Below are 17,401 nucleotides of genomic sequence, written 5' to 3' on the forward strand. Positions count from 1 at the left end.
TGGAACTCCAAAAGCAGAAACCATAAATGAAAAGACTAAATAAAGCACATGACTGGATAAAATTAAAGCCTTTGGTATGGCAAAACAAAAACAAAATGAAACAAAACAAAACAAAACCAAAAACCCATAAACAGAGCAAAAGGCAAATGACAGGGCCGACTTAATTTTAGGGGATTTGCTGACTTCTGAAAACAAGTTTTTCCCTTTTTCCCTCATGGTGTTGAGCTTCTACCCAAACCCACTGAGAACTTACTTCCTGGTCCAGCAATTCCTGGCCAATGCCCTGCAGTCTGGGGTGCAATGTCCCCGCCTGCTCCCCGGGACACATCTGGCTCTCTGGAATGGCTCCTCCATGCCAGATGTCTGATAATCCCCGGCCCTCCTGCCTCCCTGATCTGACCTTGTTCTTGGGGGCTCACTAGGTAGGAGGAAAGGAAATGTGAAGGTTCAAGTTTCTAACGTGTTTGAGCTTTGCTGGGAAGTTCAGGCAGGAGGCGGCTTCTTACGTTCACGTCACATGAATGTGCAGGCAGGCTGACCCAAGCTCAGCCGTCTATCCCCGCTTTGGGGCTTGGAAGGCAGACATCAGTGAACAAATGGATGGAAGCCAGGGAGCTGGCAGACAGAAGCACAGAATTTCAGGGGTGGATGGAAGCAACTAGTAAAGATACCTAATCTTACATATACCAACAACCAAGGCTCAGAAAAGCAAAGCAAGTAGCAGACGGTCACACGGCTAGCTTTTGGCAGCATCTGGCCTAGAACCTGGTGCCCTTCATCTTGGAAGAAAGATGAGGAACCTGCCAGCCACTGGGAGCACCTGTGCGGAGATGGGGCGCGAGGTCTCCTGGGGGTGATGGTCAGGACTGCGCACTGTCCTGAGGGCTCCCATTCTAAACCCTGATGTGCTCCTTCAGCGTTACATGGATAAAATTAGATTCCAGGCAGTGAGATGGAAGTGAATCAGGAGAGGCTGTGTGTGTTTGGGTCCAAGTCTGCTCACATCTGCTTTCCAGCTCTGGAGCACGGAATGACTCCAGAGGGAAGCAAACTGGAAAAGGAGGATGGGGAGAGAGGGAGGGCGTGTGTGTGTGTGTGTGTGTTTGGCGGGGATGGGGGTGGGGGGTGGGGGGGTGGAGAAGAAAGACAGGAAGTAAGGATCAACACAGAGCCTGGGATGCTGGGAAAAGGCATATTTAAGGGGGTGTCTGGCAGCCTTCTTAAGGTGGAACCTTTTCAGCAGGGTTTTCTCGGTTGCAGCTCCCACTGGCTGAATGGCCAGGCCATGGGGACAAGAGCTGACTAGATGAACCAACTCAGAGTGATTTTATTGGTCATTTTAGAAAACTAAAACACCCAGCAGCCTTGTAGAAAACCTCTAGGTGAGTGGTTTAGGTTAGCAGCCTGCCAGAATGTTCACTGGCCTTCCCACGCAGACTCGTGGTGGCTGGATTGTGGGCTTGGCTCTAGTTTCCATTGTTCAGAGAACATCAAAGCCTAGGGGCAGTGGATTTGGGCAAACACAGTCCTGTCCCACCTAACGGGACAGAAAGGGACACCTCAGCCCGCTGACTGGTGTGCACAGGGCCGGGGGCAGGGGTGACTATGTCCTGGCAGGTCACTCTAAGGTTCCATCCCATGTGGCCAACGACCTTCATCCTACCCGTCAGCACAGACCAATCTGAACACCACGTGGCGTGCTGTGTTCTGAGCAACTGTCTTGTGAGTGCCCCCGCCGCCTCGGCCATCTGTGCCCTCGGTGGGGGATAGCTCAGAACACGCATCCTACCCACAGTGGGTCTGGGGTTCCCAGGTGTGGTGGGCTGGAGAGGCGGTCCCCAGAGCCCATGACGGGGACTCTCTCTGTCATCCGGGTTACAGGCAGAGAAGAGAAACTGGGTAAAATCATCACAGCGGAGCTGCTTCTAAAGGACCCAGGAACATTTCCTGGGAACAAGCCCCTCCTTGCGGGGGGGGCTAGCTGGCCTGGGAGCCCCAGGGCAGAGGGGCCTGGGGGGGGCAGAATCTGGTAGGGGAGCGGTGAGTGAAACCCATAGGGTTTAGTTTGCTTCCAGGAGTGTCAGGAAGCTCCCCACTCCCCTACTCACACCCCCGAATGGGTTTCTCAGCTGGGAAGTGTGATGAGGCCCAAGGAGAGCGAAGGGCTGAGCAAGGGGCCTCTGAACGAGGCCTGGGCTCGGGCTCACTTCCGCCCCAGCTCTCTCAACCACAGAAGCCAGCCCTGCGGAGCGGAACAGCCCGGGCCTGAGCCTGCATCTGTGGGCAGCAGGGGCTGCCTGCTGGGACCTCGGCAAGGCCCGTGGACGCCAGCACTGCAGACGGCCTGAGCTGCAGAGCACGCCAAGCAGCCAAGGCCGGACACAGAAAACCAAATTCAGATGTGCTGGACCCTCTTGGCGGATGCACGGGAAGGGATTGCACCACTGCCTGCAAGCCGAGCCGGGGCCCCTGTGCCCCGCTGGCTGTGGCTCAGGCTCTGCTTTATGTGTCCCGGGAGGGTATGTGCAAGATGAGCACTCTCTGTTACGGCCATTCAGCCTCGCGGTGCTGAAGCAGTCAAGCCAGGCCATGGGTGCAAAGCTGCTGTCAGGATTTACCTGCCAGCTGGTGCCCTCAGCCACTCTGCTGCCCAGGGCCAGCCTGGGAGCCAGGGTGGCAGAGAGGCACCTTGCTCCTCTGCTGGGGCTCTTACCTGATGTACCACCAGCCCTCCAAATTCTTCCGGATCACCTCCACAGTGACGCCCTTCTCAAAGCCAATCTCGTCCTTGCTTTGGCTGGTGTAAGGCTGCACAGTGACATACTTCTCCTCTGTGGGTGGTGGGTGAAGCAAGAAAGCACAACTATTTGAGGACAGGGTACAGGTCCTTTGTCCTGCCTCCTTCTCCCCCTGGCCTGGCCTCACTTAGTTGGTGGCCAAGGTGTACTGCATCAGCCTCTGGCTTTTCCGGGAAAGGGAAGAGAAGGGATCAGGCCTCACAGCTGTGCCCTGCATGTGCCAAAGCTGGCCAGGGCCCCAGGTGGCCTTGCAAGCCCCAGGCAGCATAGAGTTGGCTCTCCCAGCCTCCCAGTCCCATAACTGCAGCCAGGCTGCCGGGGCCTGGAGTCCTCAGGGTCCCAGAAACTCCCTGGGCTGAGGGCAGGGCCACGAGGAACCTGGCCCTCCTGGGGCCCGAGTCAGGGAGTCTGAGAACAAACCCAGGTGTCCCCTCAATGTCTGGAGGCCTCAAGGCAAGCCCTCTCCTTCCTGAACATGCCACGCGTCCATCTATGCCCCAGACCTGCTCTCCCAGCCTGTCTCCCACCTCAAACCCATAAACCCCTCCTCTGCCCAACCTTCTGACAGCTCCAGGGACACCTCAGCCTCCCCTGACCACTCATCTGATCACCTGATCACATAATTTCCCCGAGAGGATGCTATGGGCGTGGTTATGTGCCCTGTTAAGGGTCCAGGGGCCAAATGAGCAGGGGCAACACTGACTGCGGCACAATCAGGCGGGAGCCCTGGGGGGGCTGAGTTGACCACACAGCTCGGTGGAGCCCCTCTGGGAGCTGCCTGCTCTGGTCTCACAGTAGGACTGCACGCCCTCTTCTGGGCTGCCCAGGCACTGGGAGAGAGGCACCGTGGGGAGCTGGGCAGGAGCGTGGGGGGCAAGTGTGGGGAGGCTGGGCAGTTTGTGTCTTCCTGGATCCCTTGGGCCTCTCTCCTGGCAGGGACCCTGTGCCTCCAGGGGAGTCCCTGCTCAGGCCTCCTGTCTGCTGGGGACCGGCAGACCCACAGCTGGCCGGCCACAGACACCCTGCCTCCTGGGGGGAGAGTCTCCCCAGAGGAATGGCTTGGGAAGGAACACCCAGCCCCACCTGTCCCTTCAGTGGAGGATGAGCGGCAGAGGTTGGCACACACTCTGGGAGGGTCACCCTGAACCTGTGCTGTCCTCTCCGACCTGGATTCTCCCTGGGGGCTGAGACAGTGCCTGGCACACAGTAGGTGCTGCAAAGGGACTATGGAGTACATTGATGAGGACAAAGGTGTGTTGAGCCGGGGCACCGAGTGGGAGACTCTCTGAGCTCAAAATAGCAGGATGCTGGCACAGAACAGCTGGCTCTGAGACGGGCGCTCCCCACCCCCTCAGCTGGACCCTGCCAGGCAGCCTGCCTGAGCCTCTGGCAGTAGTTGGGGAGAGGGCAGCTGCCACCCTAACCCCCTGCTCAGAAGAGCCATCTGTTCATTCTTCCCTAGATTATCAGGGTCCTGTCTGCGGCCCTGTGCCGGGCAGAGATAGCAGCTTCCTCTGGGATGGAGGCAGCTGCCCTGCCAGGCCGCAAGGACAGAGCTGGCGGGCCGCTGGCCGAATCTGAAAGGCTGCCAAAGGGCAAAAGGTAGGTGATGCCCCACGGGAGCCTCCACAGTTCAGCACGCTCTTCTCAAATGCAAGCCTTTCTCAGCGTCAACTCGCTCCTGGAAGCTTTCAGATTCCAATCCAGCCATGCTGGGGAGAGCCGCCAAGACCGCCTGAGAACCTGGCCCTGCCAGATACTGACTCGGGCCTTTGAGAAGGTCCGTGTTTTATAGTCCAGCCCCCTGCGCTCCCGCCTATTCCTGGTCTCGCTCCATTTTCCAGTGGGACACCGTAAATCCTGGCCCGGGTGGTGGCCGGAGCGGCAGCGCCAGGCCCCAGGGACCCAGGGTTCTGACGCTCGGGTGAGCCGAGGCCTGGGCTCCACATTTTGCCTTTGCTCAGTTGGGCTATTTTTAAAAGCCTGTGGTTCGTGCAGGAAGCCATCATTAAAGTTTCCCTAGGCAAAGTTACTTTTGCCGAGAAAAATTACAGCCTTTCTCTTGGGCAGATCAGAGGAGCCCTTCTCTGCCCCACGGCAGAGGACAGGGCCTAGACTGCGTCATGGGGGCCAGGCCCCAGCACCAGCCTCCCCAGTCCCCATTGTGCGTGCTGAGGACAGAGCCCCGAGGGCCATGTAAGCATCCTGCGTTCCCCTGCCCCTCCTGGTGGGCAGAACCAAGGACGTCCGTTTTACTCAGGAAAGCTGAGCTGCTCCTGCACAAAGCCCTCTTCATGGTGGCCCTGGGGCTGATGTGAACAGATGTCTGGGAGTTTATGCTCCCAGGAAGAGATCTGGCTGGCTTGGAGGCTCGTCCTACCCTGGCACTGTAGGTTCCAGGAGGTGAGAATTCAGAGCCCTGGTCCCAGGCAGGGCAACCCCTCCAGCTGGTGTGTTTGGGGGCTCGGTTTTCCGCCACGTTTGGCTGGGATGACGAAGGTGTGGGTTACCTATGTGTGGCCGCGTGCCCTGTGGGTCTCAGCTCCCTCCTCACAGGTTTCCCTGGGGGGAAAGCAGAGGCAGCCCCTCCACTGAACAGGGGCCACAAACCCCACCTTAGGGGGCCAGACAGGAGGATACCCAGACTGAAGGAAATGACCTTGGTTGGGGGGAGGGGGCTGAGTCGTTTGCGTTGCTTGGGGTCTCTAGAAGAGACGCCCCTTAGGAATCAAGTTGAGGGAAGGGGCCTGGGAGCTCTGGGGGGCACCTCTGGGCTTCTGGGAGGTGCTGACGCCAAGGTCACTCCGATGTACCCTGGAAGGATGGTTGCCACCTCACCCCAGGGAGGGCTGGACAGGCCGCCCACGGGGTGGGTAGGTGGCCGGGCCTGTTCTGGTTTTGAAAGCAGGGGCTGGAGAGCCCTGCTGTTTCCAAACCACAGACGCCTCCCCTTTCCAAACACTTTCCCCTCCGTCAGCAGTCTCCCTGGCTCCCCTCCCAGTCCCTACAACTTACCCAACCCCGATGCAAGAGGCCTTTTGATTCCAGAGGCCTGGTTGGCTCTGGGACTGGGGGAGTGGAGGCCCCGGGGAAGCACTGCTTTTCTCTTGTCTAGTTATATACGACCCACTGCCTGTTTCCCCCTCATCAGCTCGGCTGTTTGCAGTGAAGTTTCTCCCAGCCAACTTCCTGCAAGTTTTTCTTGGCTGCCTGATTTAACTTAGCCCTAATTTAACTTAGGGCTAAGACTGGGAAATGATGTTGTTTAGGTCTCTTATTTAAGAGAGAGAAGTCGTGGGCCTGCATTTGCTTACATATTTACAAATGTGTGGCTGGCCATAGAATTATGCATTTAGTTGGGTATCTGTGTCTACTTACATCATGTTATGTTTATAACTGTAAATACTGTTGCCAATATACACGTGGTATAGGAGGTATGTATACGAGACCGCATACGAAGCTATACGTGTACTTGGGGGGTAGCTGCAGAGGTGTACCTATGATGTGGTTGTGTGGATAATGCATCTGTGACTGTGTAAATAATGCAAACGTGGAATGGTCTACGCGAGGGTGCGTAAGTGTGTACTGTGAGTGGCTGTGTGCACGGGACCGCAGACGTGCAGCTGTGTAGGGCCTAGCTGGGACACTGTACCATGGCCACGCCCGTGGCTCTCGGGGTTGTGTGCTGGCGGTCATGCTTCACCGATTGAAGTGTCCAAGAGTCCATGTGGTCGTGGAGACAAGAGGTGTGTTTGGGGTTCAGTGTGTGATGGTGTTTGGAGCAGATGTGGGACGGGATGGGGACAGGCCAAACCTTCCACCCTGCTCTTTTTCCAGGCCAGTGTCCCACTCTCCTTTGCTGCCAAGGCTCAGGGCTGCTTCCCAGCCTGGCCCCCCAGCTATGCTGCCCCACCCGTCCTACCTCTAGGGTGCCTTTGCTTCACATTCAGCCTGTTCCCTCTGCTTCCACGACTTGGCCCCCTGCCCTGCGCCAGCACCCAGGGTCCAACCCACACTCCACCCTCAGGACAAGCTGGGCCCCCTCGCAGCCAGTGCTCTGAGCCTGATGCTGAGCCAGCCACGGGTGGTGGCCACCCGAGTCCAGGCTTGCTGCTGCCTGGGGCTTGGGGCAGATACCAAAACAGGGTCTCACAGTGGTTCAGGAACAAGCTTTGGGGGTAGGGTGCGAGTCATGGGGCATCCCTGCTAATTCTGGAAAAGCCAATGCTTATTACACACCCCTCCGGCTGTGCCGTCACCGTCCGGAACACATACCCTCCACTCTCCTTGAGGCAGGAGAAATGGGCCACCCACTGGCCTTGGGGCTCTGGAGGTGTTTAGAGGTTTGTTCAGAGGCCTGTCTCTAATTTCCCTGCCTCACAAGCTCTTGGATGTTGGAAAGGCCCTGGACTGGCAAACGTCTTGGTTCCTAATCAGCCTGTATGGCAGGCCAGGGGCTTCCCTGGAATAGTCTTAGTCAGGCTCAAGTCCCAACAGCTAGTGCTGGGGCTGCTGGAGCCCCCAGCTGGACCTGACCCCACCATCAGAACTTGTTGAGGCTGTGCCCTGGGGCCCGGCTGTGTCTGGGTTTTGTTCCTTCTCTAGTTTCCCTGGAGCTGAATGAGGAGATTGTGAGCTGCTCCTTCTTCCTACACTGTCCCTAAGTAATTGCTAGAATAGCTCTGGCCAAGGGAGCCCTTCCTCAGAGGAGGGAGGCAATGAAGGGCAGGGGTGAGGGGCACGGCCCAGGCAGAGACCCAGACACGCTCAGTTCTCTCAATCTGAAGCTTCAGGGTAAATGTGGCCTTTCTTAGAGTCCAGCTGCCCCCATAATCCTGTCCTAAGTCCCATGACCCCTGCCCCCAGGATGCTGGCCAAAGACAGAGCTGCCCCCATTGTCACCCCGATTCCCAAGCGGCTCCTGCGCCCCCCTCCCGCCTCCCTCCCGCCAGCTAGAGTAGGTGAGAGGAAAGTCTGGCTGGTGAATCTGGGTAAGGAGGCCACAGGGCAGAGAGAAGCAGAGCCCAGGAAGGAGGAGAAGTGTTAGTGAAAGAGAGAGAGGCGGCAGCTGTGGGTGAGGAGAAGCTGGCCCCGCATCGTCACCTCGGCTGTGCTGCCTGTTGACCATCCCGCCCAGGGTCCACCGGCGATCCAGGCGCCGCAGATGGGCCTTGCGTCTCTTGGACACTGGTGTGGGAGATGGCGATGGAACACGCGGCCGACGGGAACCGGCGGAGAGAATGGACATGAGTATGAGATGGGATGGGTGGGGAAGGGATGGAGGGAGGGAAGGTTCGCACCCCCAGGTCTTCACCGCCTGGACTGAGCCCCGGTGGCACATGCCTGCTGGAGGGGCGCGGATCTGACCAGTGGCAGGACACTGGCAGGTGGGGAATAACTCAACCAAAGCCAAATTGCACGGGTTATGCCCCCGAGCCTGGGAGGGGCTAGGAATTTAGAATCCCAGCACCTGAGAGGGGAAGAGGAGCCTTGGCTCCAGCCCAGTGCAAGGAGGACCCTTGGCTGCGGCCCTAGGGGGAGGACATGGCTCCCACCAATGCTGGGCAGTGATGGTTCCCAGGAGGGTGTGCCCCACTCTCCACCAGGGCTCACATCCACCTGTTCCCCTGCCCCCACTCACTCAGCAAGTCCTGCATGTGAACCTGCCACCACGGGCCAGGCACTGCGGGTAGAAGAATAAATGTGCCCAGCAGAGACGTGGGGTCTCTTCCTTGGGGGGCTTATAACTCTCACCATCCTGGGTTGGTTTATGTCTTTGCTTTTTCAGTCACCCCCAATGGATCAAGTCTGTTGAGGGCTAAGACTCTGCATCTCTGCGTCCCCAGGGCCTGGCACGGGGCCTGGCACGGGTCTGATCCTTCAGAAATGATGCCGAGTGAAGCACACACAGTAGGATGCCACAGGCCTTGGTCTGTTCCTTCCCCACATGCTACCCACTGGATTTCTGACAACGGAGGACCTGCCTCCCAGCTTTTCACTGCTCCGCACTCCTTTCATCTGCACAGGTCCTCTGGCTGCTATGGACCAGCTCCATATGCCCCCCGCCTTCCTATGGGACGCCCAGGTGGATCGGGGCCCCCACCTGCTGGCACTGCAGAAGGAGGGTGCCAGGCTGCCCAGGTCTGGGGGAGGGAGGCCAGCACTTAAGAGTCAAACTGTCCAGACACAACTGAGCCACATCCCCCCAGGGCCTCCTGGGAAGTACTTATTTTTCCAGAGGGAGAAGAGAAGCCTGTTTGACCTGCTTCTTGTAAGCAGGAGGCCTGGACAAAAGGTTAGGGGTATGGATTCAGTCCAGGCTGCACTGCCAGGTTACTGTGTCACCCTGGCAGGCTGCCATCCCTCCCTAAACCTCTGTTTCCTCATCTGTCTTTGGGGTTGACACCACCTGCCCTGGTGTGAAATAAGACAGGGACTGGACGGGCTCTGTGGAATGGAGATGAGGTCTTGTGTGAGGTCAGACCAGGAGGAACCTGGACAGCTGACCTCCTGGGGGTGTGTCCACCTGGTTTCTCTGTGGGCAGAGGAGCTTCACTTCAGCTGATGCCCAGCCTGGGGCCACCTTAGCAGTAAGTGACATTTACCCGGTTTAAACCAGGTACCAGGACCATCTCACTGGAGCCTCACAAAAGCCCCACGTAGCTGGCACTCTCCCCATTCTAGAAATGGGAGGCCAGAGGCACAGGGATGTTCAGGAACCCTCTGAGTCACACACCCGAGTGTCAAGGCGGCACGCAAATCCACGCAGTCTGGCTCTGGAGCCTGGACTCTAGACCCTGCGCCCTTTAGGCACCAACAGTGGAGAAGTCCTGGTCCCTGGGGCCAATGCCAGTCCAGGGAGAAAGGCAGGTCATTGCCGGTGGCTGCAGGGTGCAGGGCACAGGCAGAGACCCAGGTTCGGGTCTTGGCTCTGCCACTAACTGATCTGGGGACTCCGTGGAGGTGACACCCTCTAGGCCTCCACTTCCTCACCTCTGAGGTGATGAGCCTCACTGAAGCACCCTGCCAACGTCGGGCCTGGACCCTCCTCATCAGCAATGGACAAGAGGGTCTCAGCCCCCACCTCGGCCCTCCTTCCCCCTACTGAAACATTTCTGCATTCTCCACAGCACACCTGGCTTCAGGAGACACATGAACATATGCCAGAATATCTGATAATAGAAATAAACCGAAACAGCCTCTTTTCTTTATGAAGCAATGGAACATGAGCTGTTCGGGAAGCTCTGATGGGATGAAGGCTTCCAATTTCTGCCTATAGAGCTCAGGGGACCTACAATGGGATGGCAACAGGGCTGGGGTAGAGATGGCCAGAGACGGCACCAGGGTGGGCTGATCTCTTAGCCACATGGCTGCCAGTGCAGACTGGCGGACACACCACAGCTGTTGGGCCTTGGGCTGGGGTACTGAGTCCTGAGCCCTTCTGTACAGCTGCGGGGAGATGCCCACGATGTGATGATGGAACTCACAGCTGCCCAAATGTTGCCAGGGGTGCTGGCACACAGGTCCTATCAACGTGTGCAGAGGAACCTATTATCAGGAGGTTCGCCCTGAGCATACACGCGCACGCGCACATACACACCCGCCCCCGCCCTCACTTGAAGGCGGAACCTCCACTGGCTGCCTGGTTCTTACTCCATCGAGGTCAAAATTCTCTATAACCTGTTACTGCTTGTTCTGTGCAAAGCACCCAATCTCTCTTCAAACCAGCCTGGCGGCATCAGTGCCCACGCACCTCTCAGGCTCCTTCCTGCCCACTTGGTGTCCTGGTCCTCCAGCATCTACCTGACGTCTCCACTCTTACTCTCTTGGCATGACCTTTTCAGGTGGGGCTCCAATTCCACACACATAGACACACATACACCCTCCTAGAATTGCTCAAGAAAATGCTTCACGGAGAGGCATGTGGCATGGTGGGAAGACCACTGGTGGAGGAGGCTGACCAGGGCTCAAGCCTTATGAGGACAAATACATATCTAAATATTTGCAGCCTCAGTTCCTGCATCTGGAAAATGGAGATGGTGACAGAGCCTTCCCAGGGTGGTGAGGGCATTTCAAGTACCAGGGCAGACACCTAGGAGTGAGTGAGACCTCAGTACACTCTAGGGATTGTTATTTCTGAAAAGCCCTGGGATACCCCCCAGAATGTGGAACTGGATAGGAGGTGAGGCCTGGTGACTGCAGACAAAACAGACCGCACCCAGCTCAGGGGCTACGACCCTGCACCGCTGCAGAGGTGCGAGGGAACCAGAGATGAGATGGGGGACAGGCTCAGCCCCTGGGCTCGGGGAGCAGCCAGGAAAGACAGAGTACCTGGCCTGAACGTGCTAGCCCTTCTCAATGGGCCCTGGTCTCTGGAAACCTGTCACAAGGCAGACATGCACTGCAGGGGCTGCAGTACTGGTCAAGGGACTGAAATACAGCATTTACATGGGAGGAAGGGCGGGGCTCCAACTGCCTGCCTGCCGAGTAACCGACATTTGGGAGAAGGATGAATACGGAGCTGGGGCTTGGCAGGCCGCTAATTTTGGCCTGGGCTGTGTGGAATGGGGGAGTGGGGCAGGGGCAGGCCTGGAGGTGGCCTGAGCCCCGGGTGGCAGGCATACATCCCCCTGGCTCTCAGATGTGCCCATTTGGACGGTCCCCACTGACCGTTAGGGCAAGTGTTCCTGCTGCCAGACTAAGGGAGGCTTGGAAGTTACTAGGAGCAGGCAGCCGGGAACAGGGTGGCTCAGACTCGCTGGGCTCTGGCAGCCCGCTCTGGGGAATACCCAAGTCCACGGATAGGCTGAACAGGCCAGTGATGGCTGGGGTTGGGAGGAGGGGCAGGCTCCTTGAAATGCACTGGAGAAAACCCCAGAAAAACCTCACCAGGGCAGCGCTAATGAGAGAGGCTGACGGTGCAGGGGCTGGAGCCATCCCTGGGTTCCTGCAACACTGAGAAATGATTCACACACCTGCCCTCCATGTCTGCACCCCTCCATGTCTGCACAGACTGTGCACGGCAGGAAGTTGTGTGCACACAGTCCCTTTGGGGTCGTCCCTGTTGCAGAGAGCACAGTGTGGGATGAGGGGGGCAAAGGTGGATCTCTGTGGGGACTCCCAGAGGAACCCAGGCCTGCTGGTGGGGACAGGGACCAGCCCTAAGACCCTTCTCCCCAATCTCTGCCCCAAAGTTGCCAAAGCCTGAGATCCACACCCCATGGGAATCTCCCCTCTAATTTTAGCCCCATGTGGGACCAGTAAGGACAGACCTGGCATAGGAGGTGAGCTTGTGGGTTGGCCCCAGTGACACGGGATCCTGGGAGAAGCAGGGGGGAAACATGATCCATATCGTTTTAGAGTTTCTGATGGTTTTAGGGAGAAGGGTGGGAAAGCTGCATCATCTCCCCGACCCCTTGAACCCGCAGGAGCTTACCTTCCCCAGTCTTGGAGGTGTTGATATCTGAGTCGTCCCGAGTACCATTCTGGGCCTCCAGGTAGGTGGCGGGGACCCAGCCCTGTTCCTCAGAGGTGCTCACGAACCACCAGCCTGCAGTGGGGACAAGAGAGCAGCCATGAGAGCCCAGCAGATGGCAGAGGTGGATGGGGCCAGGACGAGGAGGGAAGAAGCAGCGTGGAGGGGAGGGCACAGAGCCCCACGGCCTGGGTGCCTGGCAAACGGCTTGCCCACGTCCAGCCTCCTGGAGCCCAGGCTCCTCGCTGAGAAAGAAGAAACCAACACGCTCCCTGAGAAGAGGGCCTGATGGATCGCAATCCACTCACACAGACATTTGATTAAAAAAATTGAAAATGAAATTGACACAATGATATGCCCAACACGTGAAAGTTACCTTGCAGGAAAGGTCAAGGGAGCTCCGACCAAACACAGAGATAGTGTAGGGTCTTTCAAGCCCACTAGGACCACCGGTGTGACCTGGAGTTGGACCACTTTCTCTGCTTTTCAAGGCACCTGGGGGTAAAGGCCTCACAGATACGTTCTAGGGGTCACTGCTCCTGCTCCCCACCTCGGGTCAGTGGTATTTTCACATCAGTGCTACTCACAGCTGCCTTTCAGTATGTTGACAACTCAATCACAGTAAGTGGGCACTGCACCCTTGAGTGACCCTTGAGGGTTGTGGCCAAGTGATAATGGCTCATTCATTTTCTTCCCCCTTTGCTGGCTCGTTCATTCATCATTCAAACAAACGCTGAGCAAAAGTACTCCAAACTTGGTGGCACCAGTTCTCTTTTCTGTCCATGACAGAGCTCAGCATGTCCAAACCTGGACTGGAGCCTGTCAGGAGAGCCCAGGGTTCCTCCCTGGCCAGCACTGAGGCCCCATCACCACGTGGCCACAGCAGTGAGTGGCTGCCCAAGGAGGGGCACAAGGGGACCTCCAGGCGTTCCCAGCTGGGCTTAGCCCTGGGAGGTGGTGGAGGCTGCCTGGGGGCTGCTGTGACAGCAATGGAGAGGGATGGACAACCAAAGTCCCACCACTGCACAGGACCTCAGCACCCAGGGTCAGCACCTAGGTCTTCAACTTCCGATGCCCGTCACAGGCCTGGGAGAGCAAACAGCCTGTGGTCTAGTCTTGAATGCCCACTGCACCCCACCCTTTCCAGGAAGTTCCACAACACTTTGTGAGCAGCTCTGCAAAACCTATGAGACACCATGACAGCTGTATGATACCATAATGTTGGATACATGTCCTTCTACGTTTGTCCACACCCACAGAACATCTAGCACCAAGGGCGAGCCCTAATGCAAACTAGGGACTCTGGGTGACTAGGATGTGTCAATGCAGGTTCATCAGTTGTAACAAATGCACCACTCTGGTGCGGGAGGTTGAGGATGGGGCAGGCTGTGCGTGCGTGGGGGCAGGTGTATATGAGATACCTCAGTACCTTCCACTCAATTTTCCGGGGAACCTAAGCTGCTCTAAAAAAACCAAAGTCTTCAAAAAAAAGTTTAAGAGAAAGTCTCAAACAACGGTCTGGACTTCTGTGGTCCAGCCCTTAGCTGGGTCACTGCCCCTCCGGAACCTGGGATAGATGCCTTCTTTCCCTCCCTCTGCCAGATTCAGGTCAATTCCCTTGTCCTTCCCCCAAGTGGGATGGGTGTGGGCCACCTTCACAACACCCACGGCCACGTGCACCCTCTGGGCCTACCTGCCTGGGGCAGCACCGCCATCCTCCCTGACGCCCAGGCCACAGCAGCACAGCTGCTCAGGAGGCTGTGGCTGAGAGACTCCAAAGAAGCCAGAGGGGTCTCTGCCTGGGATGTCTTCTCCCCTTCTTGCAGGCTCTGGGGGAACACTCTCAGGAACCCCAACAGTCTCTGCCAAGAGGCCCCGGGCCCAGTGTTCTTCCACAGAGCCCGACTGGAGGCCACGGGACAGAGCTCCCGACCTCGTAGAGGCTCCTGCCCTGCGGCCCCGCCTCCTAGGCCACAGGAGTCGTTCTGACTCGTCTGCCACTTCCCCGGACACTGTAATGGTTCAGGGGCTTTTCCAGGAACTGACATGGGTGCTCTGGCGACCTGAACCCTAAATCCCACGTTAACCAGGAATCGCAGGGATGTGTGGGAAGAGACGTCCTGAGAGTTAAGTCAATAAAACAAAGTCAGGAGATGGAGAAAGTCAGTCCTGATGACCATCACTGGACCCTGGGGCGCAGGTGTGCTAAAGCTAGACTGCTCTGTTGGACTTGCTAATTACAGTGAGCCAGTGACCTTCCTGGGCTGTTCAACTGAGCCAGAGAGGGTTTCACTCACTCACTAATGCCACCCCTACCCAGCAATTAGCAAGGTTCATAATCGAAGGTCCACCGTCATGAGTCAAGTCTGGAGAACAAAACCCAAGCCCACTGGGCACCTGCCACCACGGATTTTGGCATGTAAGGATGAAGCCCTCTGAGCCACTCTGGGTAAGCGGTCCCTCCCCGACCTCCTGCTCACAGGTTAAGCTCCAAGAGCCCCAAAGAGCAGGCATCACAATTCCCAACTTGGAGTCACTTTTGGGAGGGTCTGGAAGGCTGAGGCTCTCACATGCCTGCCCAGGTCCAGGTCCCAATGCCAAAAGCTCAAAGGTTTTGGTTACCACACCCTCCAGACCCTCACCAAACTGTGTCTGGGGAGATGAAAGACCAGTCCCAGCCTCCAAAGCCAAGCCAAGTCCCAGTAGGCCAAGGAAGTGCCCTGAAGGCCTAGTCTCAAAGGGAAGCTCTTCCCAGGAGAGGGTTTCCCCAGGATGGGCCCAGACTGGGGCCAGGGACCTTATTGTCATCAGACAGAACAGGGATGTGCCTGGAGAAACAGCGGAGGTTGGATGCATGTGTCTTGTGGAGGATTTGCCAAGATCTCTCCCATGCCCAGCCCCTCTCAGCCTCTCTTTCTACACCAAGGTGTGTCCACCACCAACTCCACCCTCTGAAACAACCTACTTGCTGTCTCAGTGGGAGCACAGTCTTTCCTTTCCTTGTGTGACCCCATGGCTTCCCAGGAAAGAAGGCGACTTGGTGATCTCCTGATGGCTGGGCTGACTGTCTCCTAAGCCCTCTCTCTACTTCTGGAATCTGGGCTCCAAAGTCATCCTCAGCAGAGGTGAAGGAGGCAAGCCCCTCCATGGGTACCAGGAGGGCTTGCAGGGGATTTCTCCATCAGTCCCAGCCAAGCTTGTCTGTGTCCTCACATGTGTGAAGCAAGCCCACCAGCCTGCTGACCTCTTGCTGTCCCCTCTCCTGACCTCTTCCCATGGCCATCTCCAGACCAGGGCACTGCATGGACCTTTCTCCTTGGCTCCAAGGGCCTCATAATCCCAGGATTTAGGGCTCTTTTCTGCTGGTCGCATCGTTTCCCCTCCCTCCTAACTTCACACTTTTGGAAACTTCCATGTACTTTCTGTTCCCTCCCTCCCCCCAGGAGCCAGAGATGGGTGATGGAGGGATGGATCTGGACTTGTCTGTGCAGAGAATCTCCCAGGGGCAGGGCAGGGCTGGCCCTCCTCCTACCTCTGCTGCATAGGCCTGGCACTCAGGGTGAGCTGGGCAGGGACTTGCCGAGGGGCCGAGAGTGTGGCCGAGGTGCCCAATGGGCAGGGCAGCACGATGGTCTGCGCCTCACACCACCTGGGTGCCCCTTGGAGGTGCCAGGGCTGTCGAGTCCTTCCCACCTCAAAATCTCTGTTGCATCACGAGTTTCTATGGAGCGTGGGCCACATTACTGGCTGACTGTGATCAGCGCACCCCAGGGCAGCAACTTAGGATCCTATTCTCCTGCTGCACTCCCAAGACTTGGGGCTGAGACTCTCACCATCCTCACGGCTTTGTGGACCTGCCGACCTTGCCCGAGAACACTGGCCTGGACTTCCACTCCAGCCCTGACACACGCAGAGCTGGGCTGTGTGGCTTCAAGTCTCAGGTCCCTCCTGCACCAGGCCCTGCAGAGAAGAGCTCACCACTGGCTGGGCTGTAGGCACCTCCGCGAAGCAAAGGTGGACAGGCTCAGTCACTGCCCAGACAGGTGTGGCTGAACAGGGGCAGAGGTGCCTACCCAGCTACACGCAGACCTCCTGGGAGCCCTGGCGTGAGTCACACAGTTGGGCCTCTGGGGGAGGCTCCCGGGGCCTGCACCCACCTACAGCTGCTGACAGGCCTCTCCCAGATGCCAGCAGCTTAGACGTCAAATGCTGCAACTGGGGCTCCTGACCAAGGTCACTGCTACTCCACCAAGGAGCAATTAGAACCTGAACCACCGTGGGGGCAGCCCAGCTGGCCAAGAGGACTCAGACGTCAGCCAGCCCTCAGGGCTCCCAGGCTCCCCTCCAGCACACACCATGTCCTTGTTCCTGCAGAGGCACATAGTGGGAGGTAGGTTATGTCCACACACACATGCGTGGATGGCTGCCTGTACACCTGGAACAGAGGTGTGTCTGTACATGCATCACATGATGATGATTACGGTCAGATGCTGAGAAGAACACTCTGTCAGGGGCTAACGTTACACACATTACTTGATTTCATCTTCAAGAACCTTATGTTTTACTATCGTCATCATCCCCACTTGACAGATGTGGAAACTGAGGCAGAATAGATCACAATTAGGAAGACGCAGAGCTGGACTCAAAACCAAGCAGTCCAGCTTCACGACCCATATTCTTAACCACCACAGAAGTGGAGTAGGTGCACATCTGTGGTACGCAAAAGCGCAGAGGTGACTCCCTGAGAACGAGTGTCCCTGAATACTGGTGCTTTATATATGTGCCACCTGTGAGTGGGTATGTCCACGTCGCTGAGCGTTTGCTTTCTGTGCGTACACCATGAGTCCAGTCGCAGGTTTGAGAGTCTATGTCTACAGGTGAGGATCCTCTGGGGGTAGAGGGTAATAATTAGGAATCTAGGGTCAGAAAGACTCAAATTCAGGTCCTGGCATGCAACTTCCTAGCTGTGTGATTTGGGGAAAATTACTAAACCTTTCTGAGCCTCAGTCTCTCCTCTCTGATATGGGAGTAATAAACTGAGCCCACCTCCCAAGGTTGTTGAAATGAACAGATGAGACATAAGTAGCTTAGCCTGGGGCCTAGCACAGAGTAGGAGCTGAAAACCCTG

General features: G+C 57.2%; 1 protein-coding gene across 5 annotated transcripts in view; it reads right to left on the reverse strand.

The window, feature by feature from the left end:
• The window catches only part of SH3PXD2A (SH3 and PX domains 2A), a 246,787-nt gene that overhangs the window by 17,464 nt on the left and 211,922 nt on the right, over positions 1-17,401 (reverse strand). For all 5 annotated transcript variants that reach the window (XM_082601531.1, XM_082601527.1, XM_082601528.1 and 2 more), the window contains 3 exons: positions 12,235-12,348; positions 7,902-7,985; positions 2,714-2,831 (listed from right to left, as the gene is read on the reverse strand). In XM_082601531.1, coding sequence (XP_082457657.1) covers positions 2,714-2,831; positions 7,902-7,985; positions 12,235-12,348 — 316 coding nt within the window. The remainder of the gene's footprint in view (positions 1-2,713; positions 2,832-7,901; positions 7,986-12,234; positions 12,349-17,401) is intronic.

The sequence above is a fragment of the Mesoplodon mirus genome, assembly GCF_964341445.2.
Source record: "Mesoplodon mirus genome assembly, chromosome: 2".
NCBI classification, from domain to species: Eukaryota; Metazoa; Chordata; class Mammalia; order Artiodactyla; family Ziphiidae; genus Mesoplodon; species Mesoplodon mirus.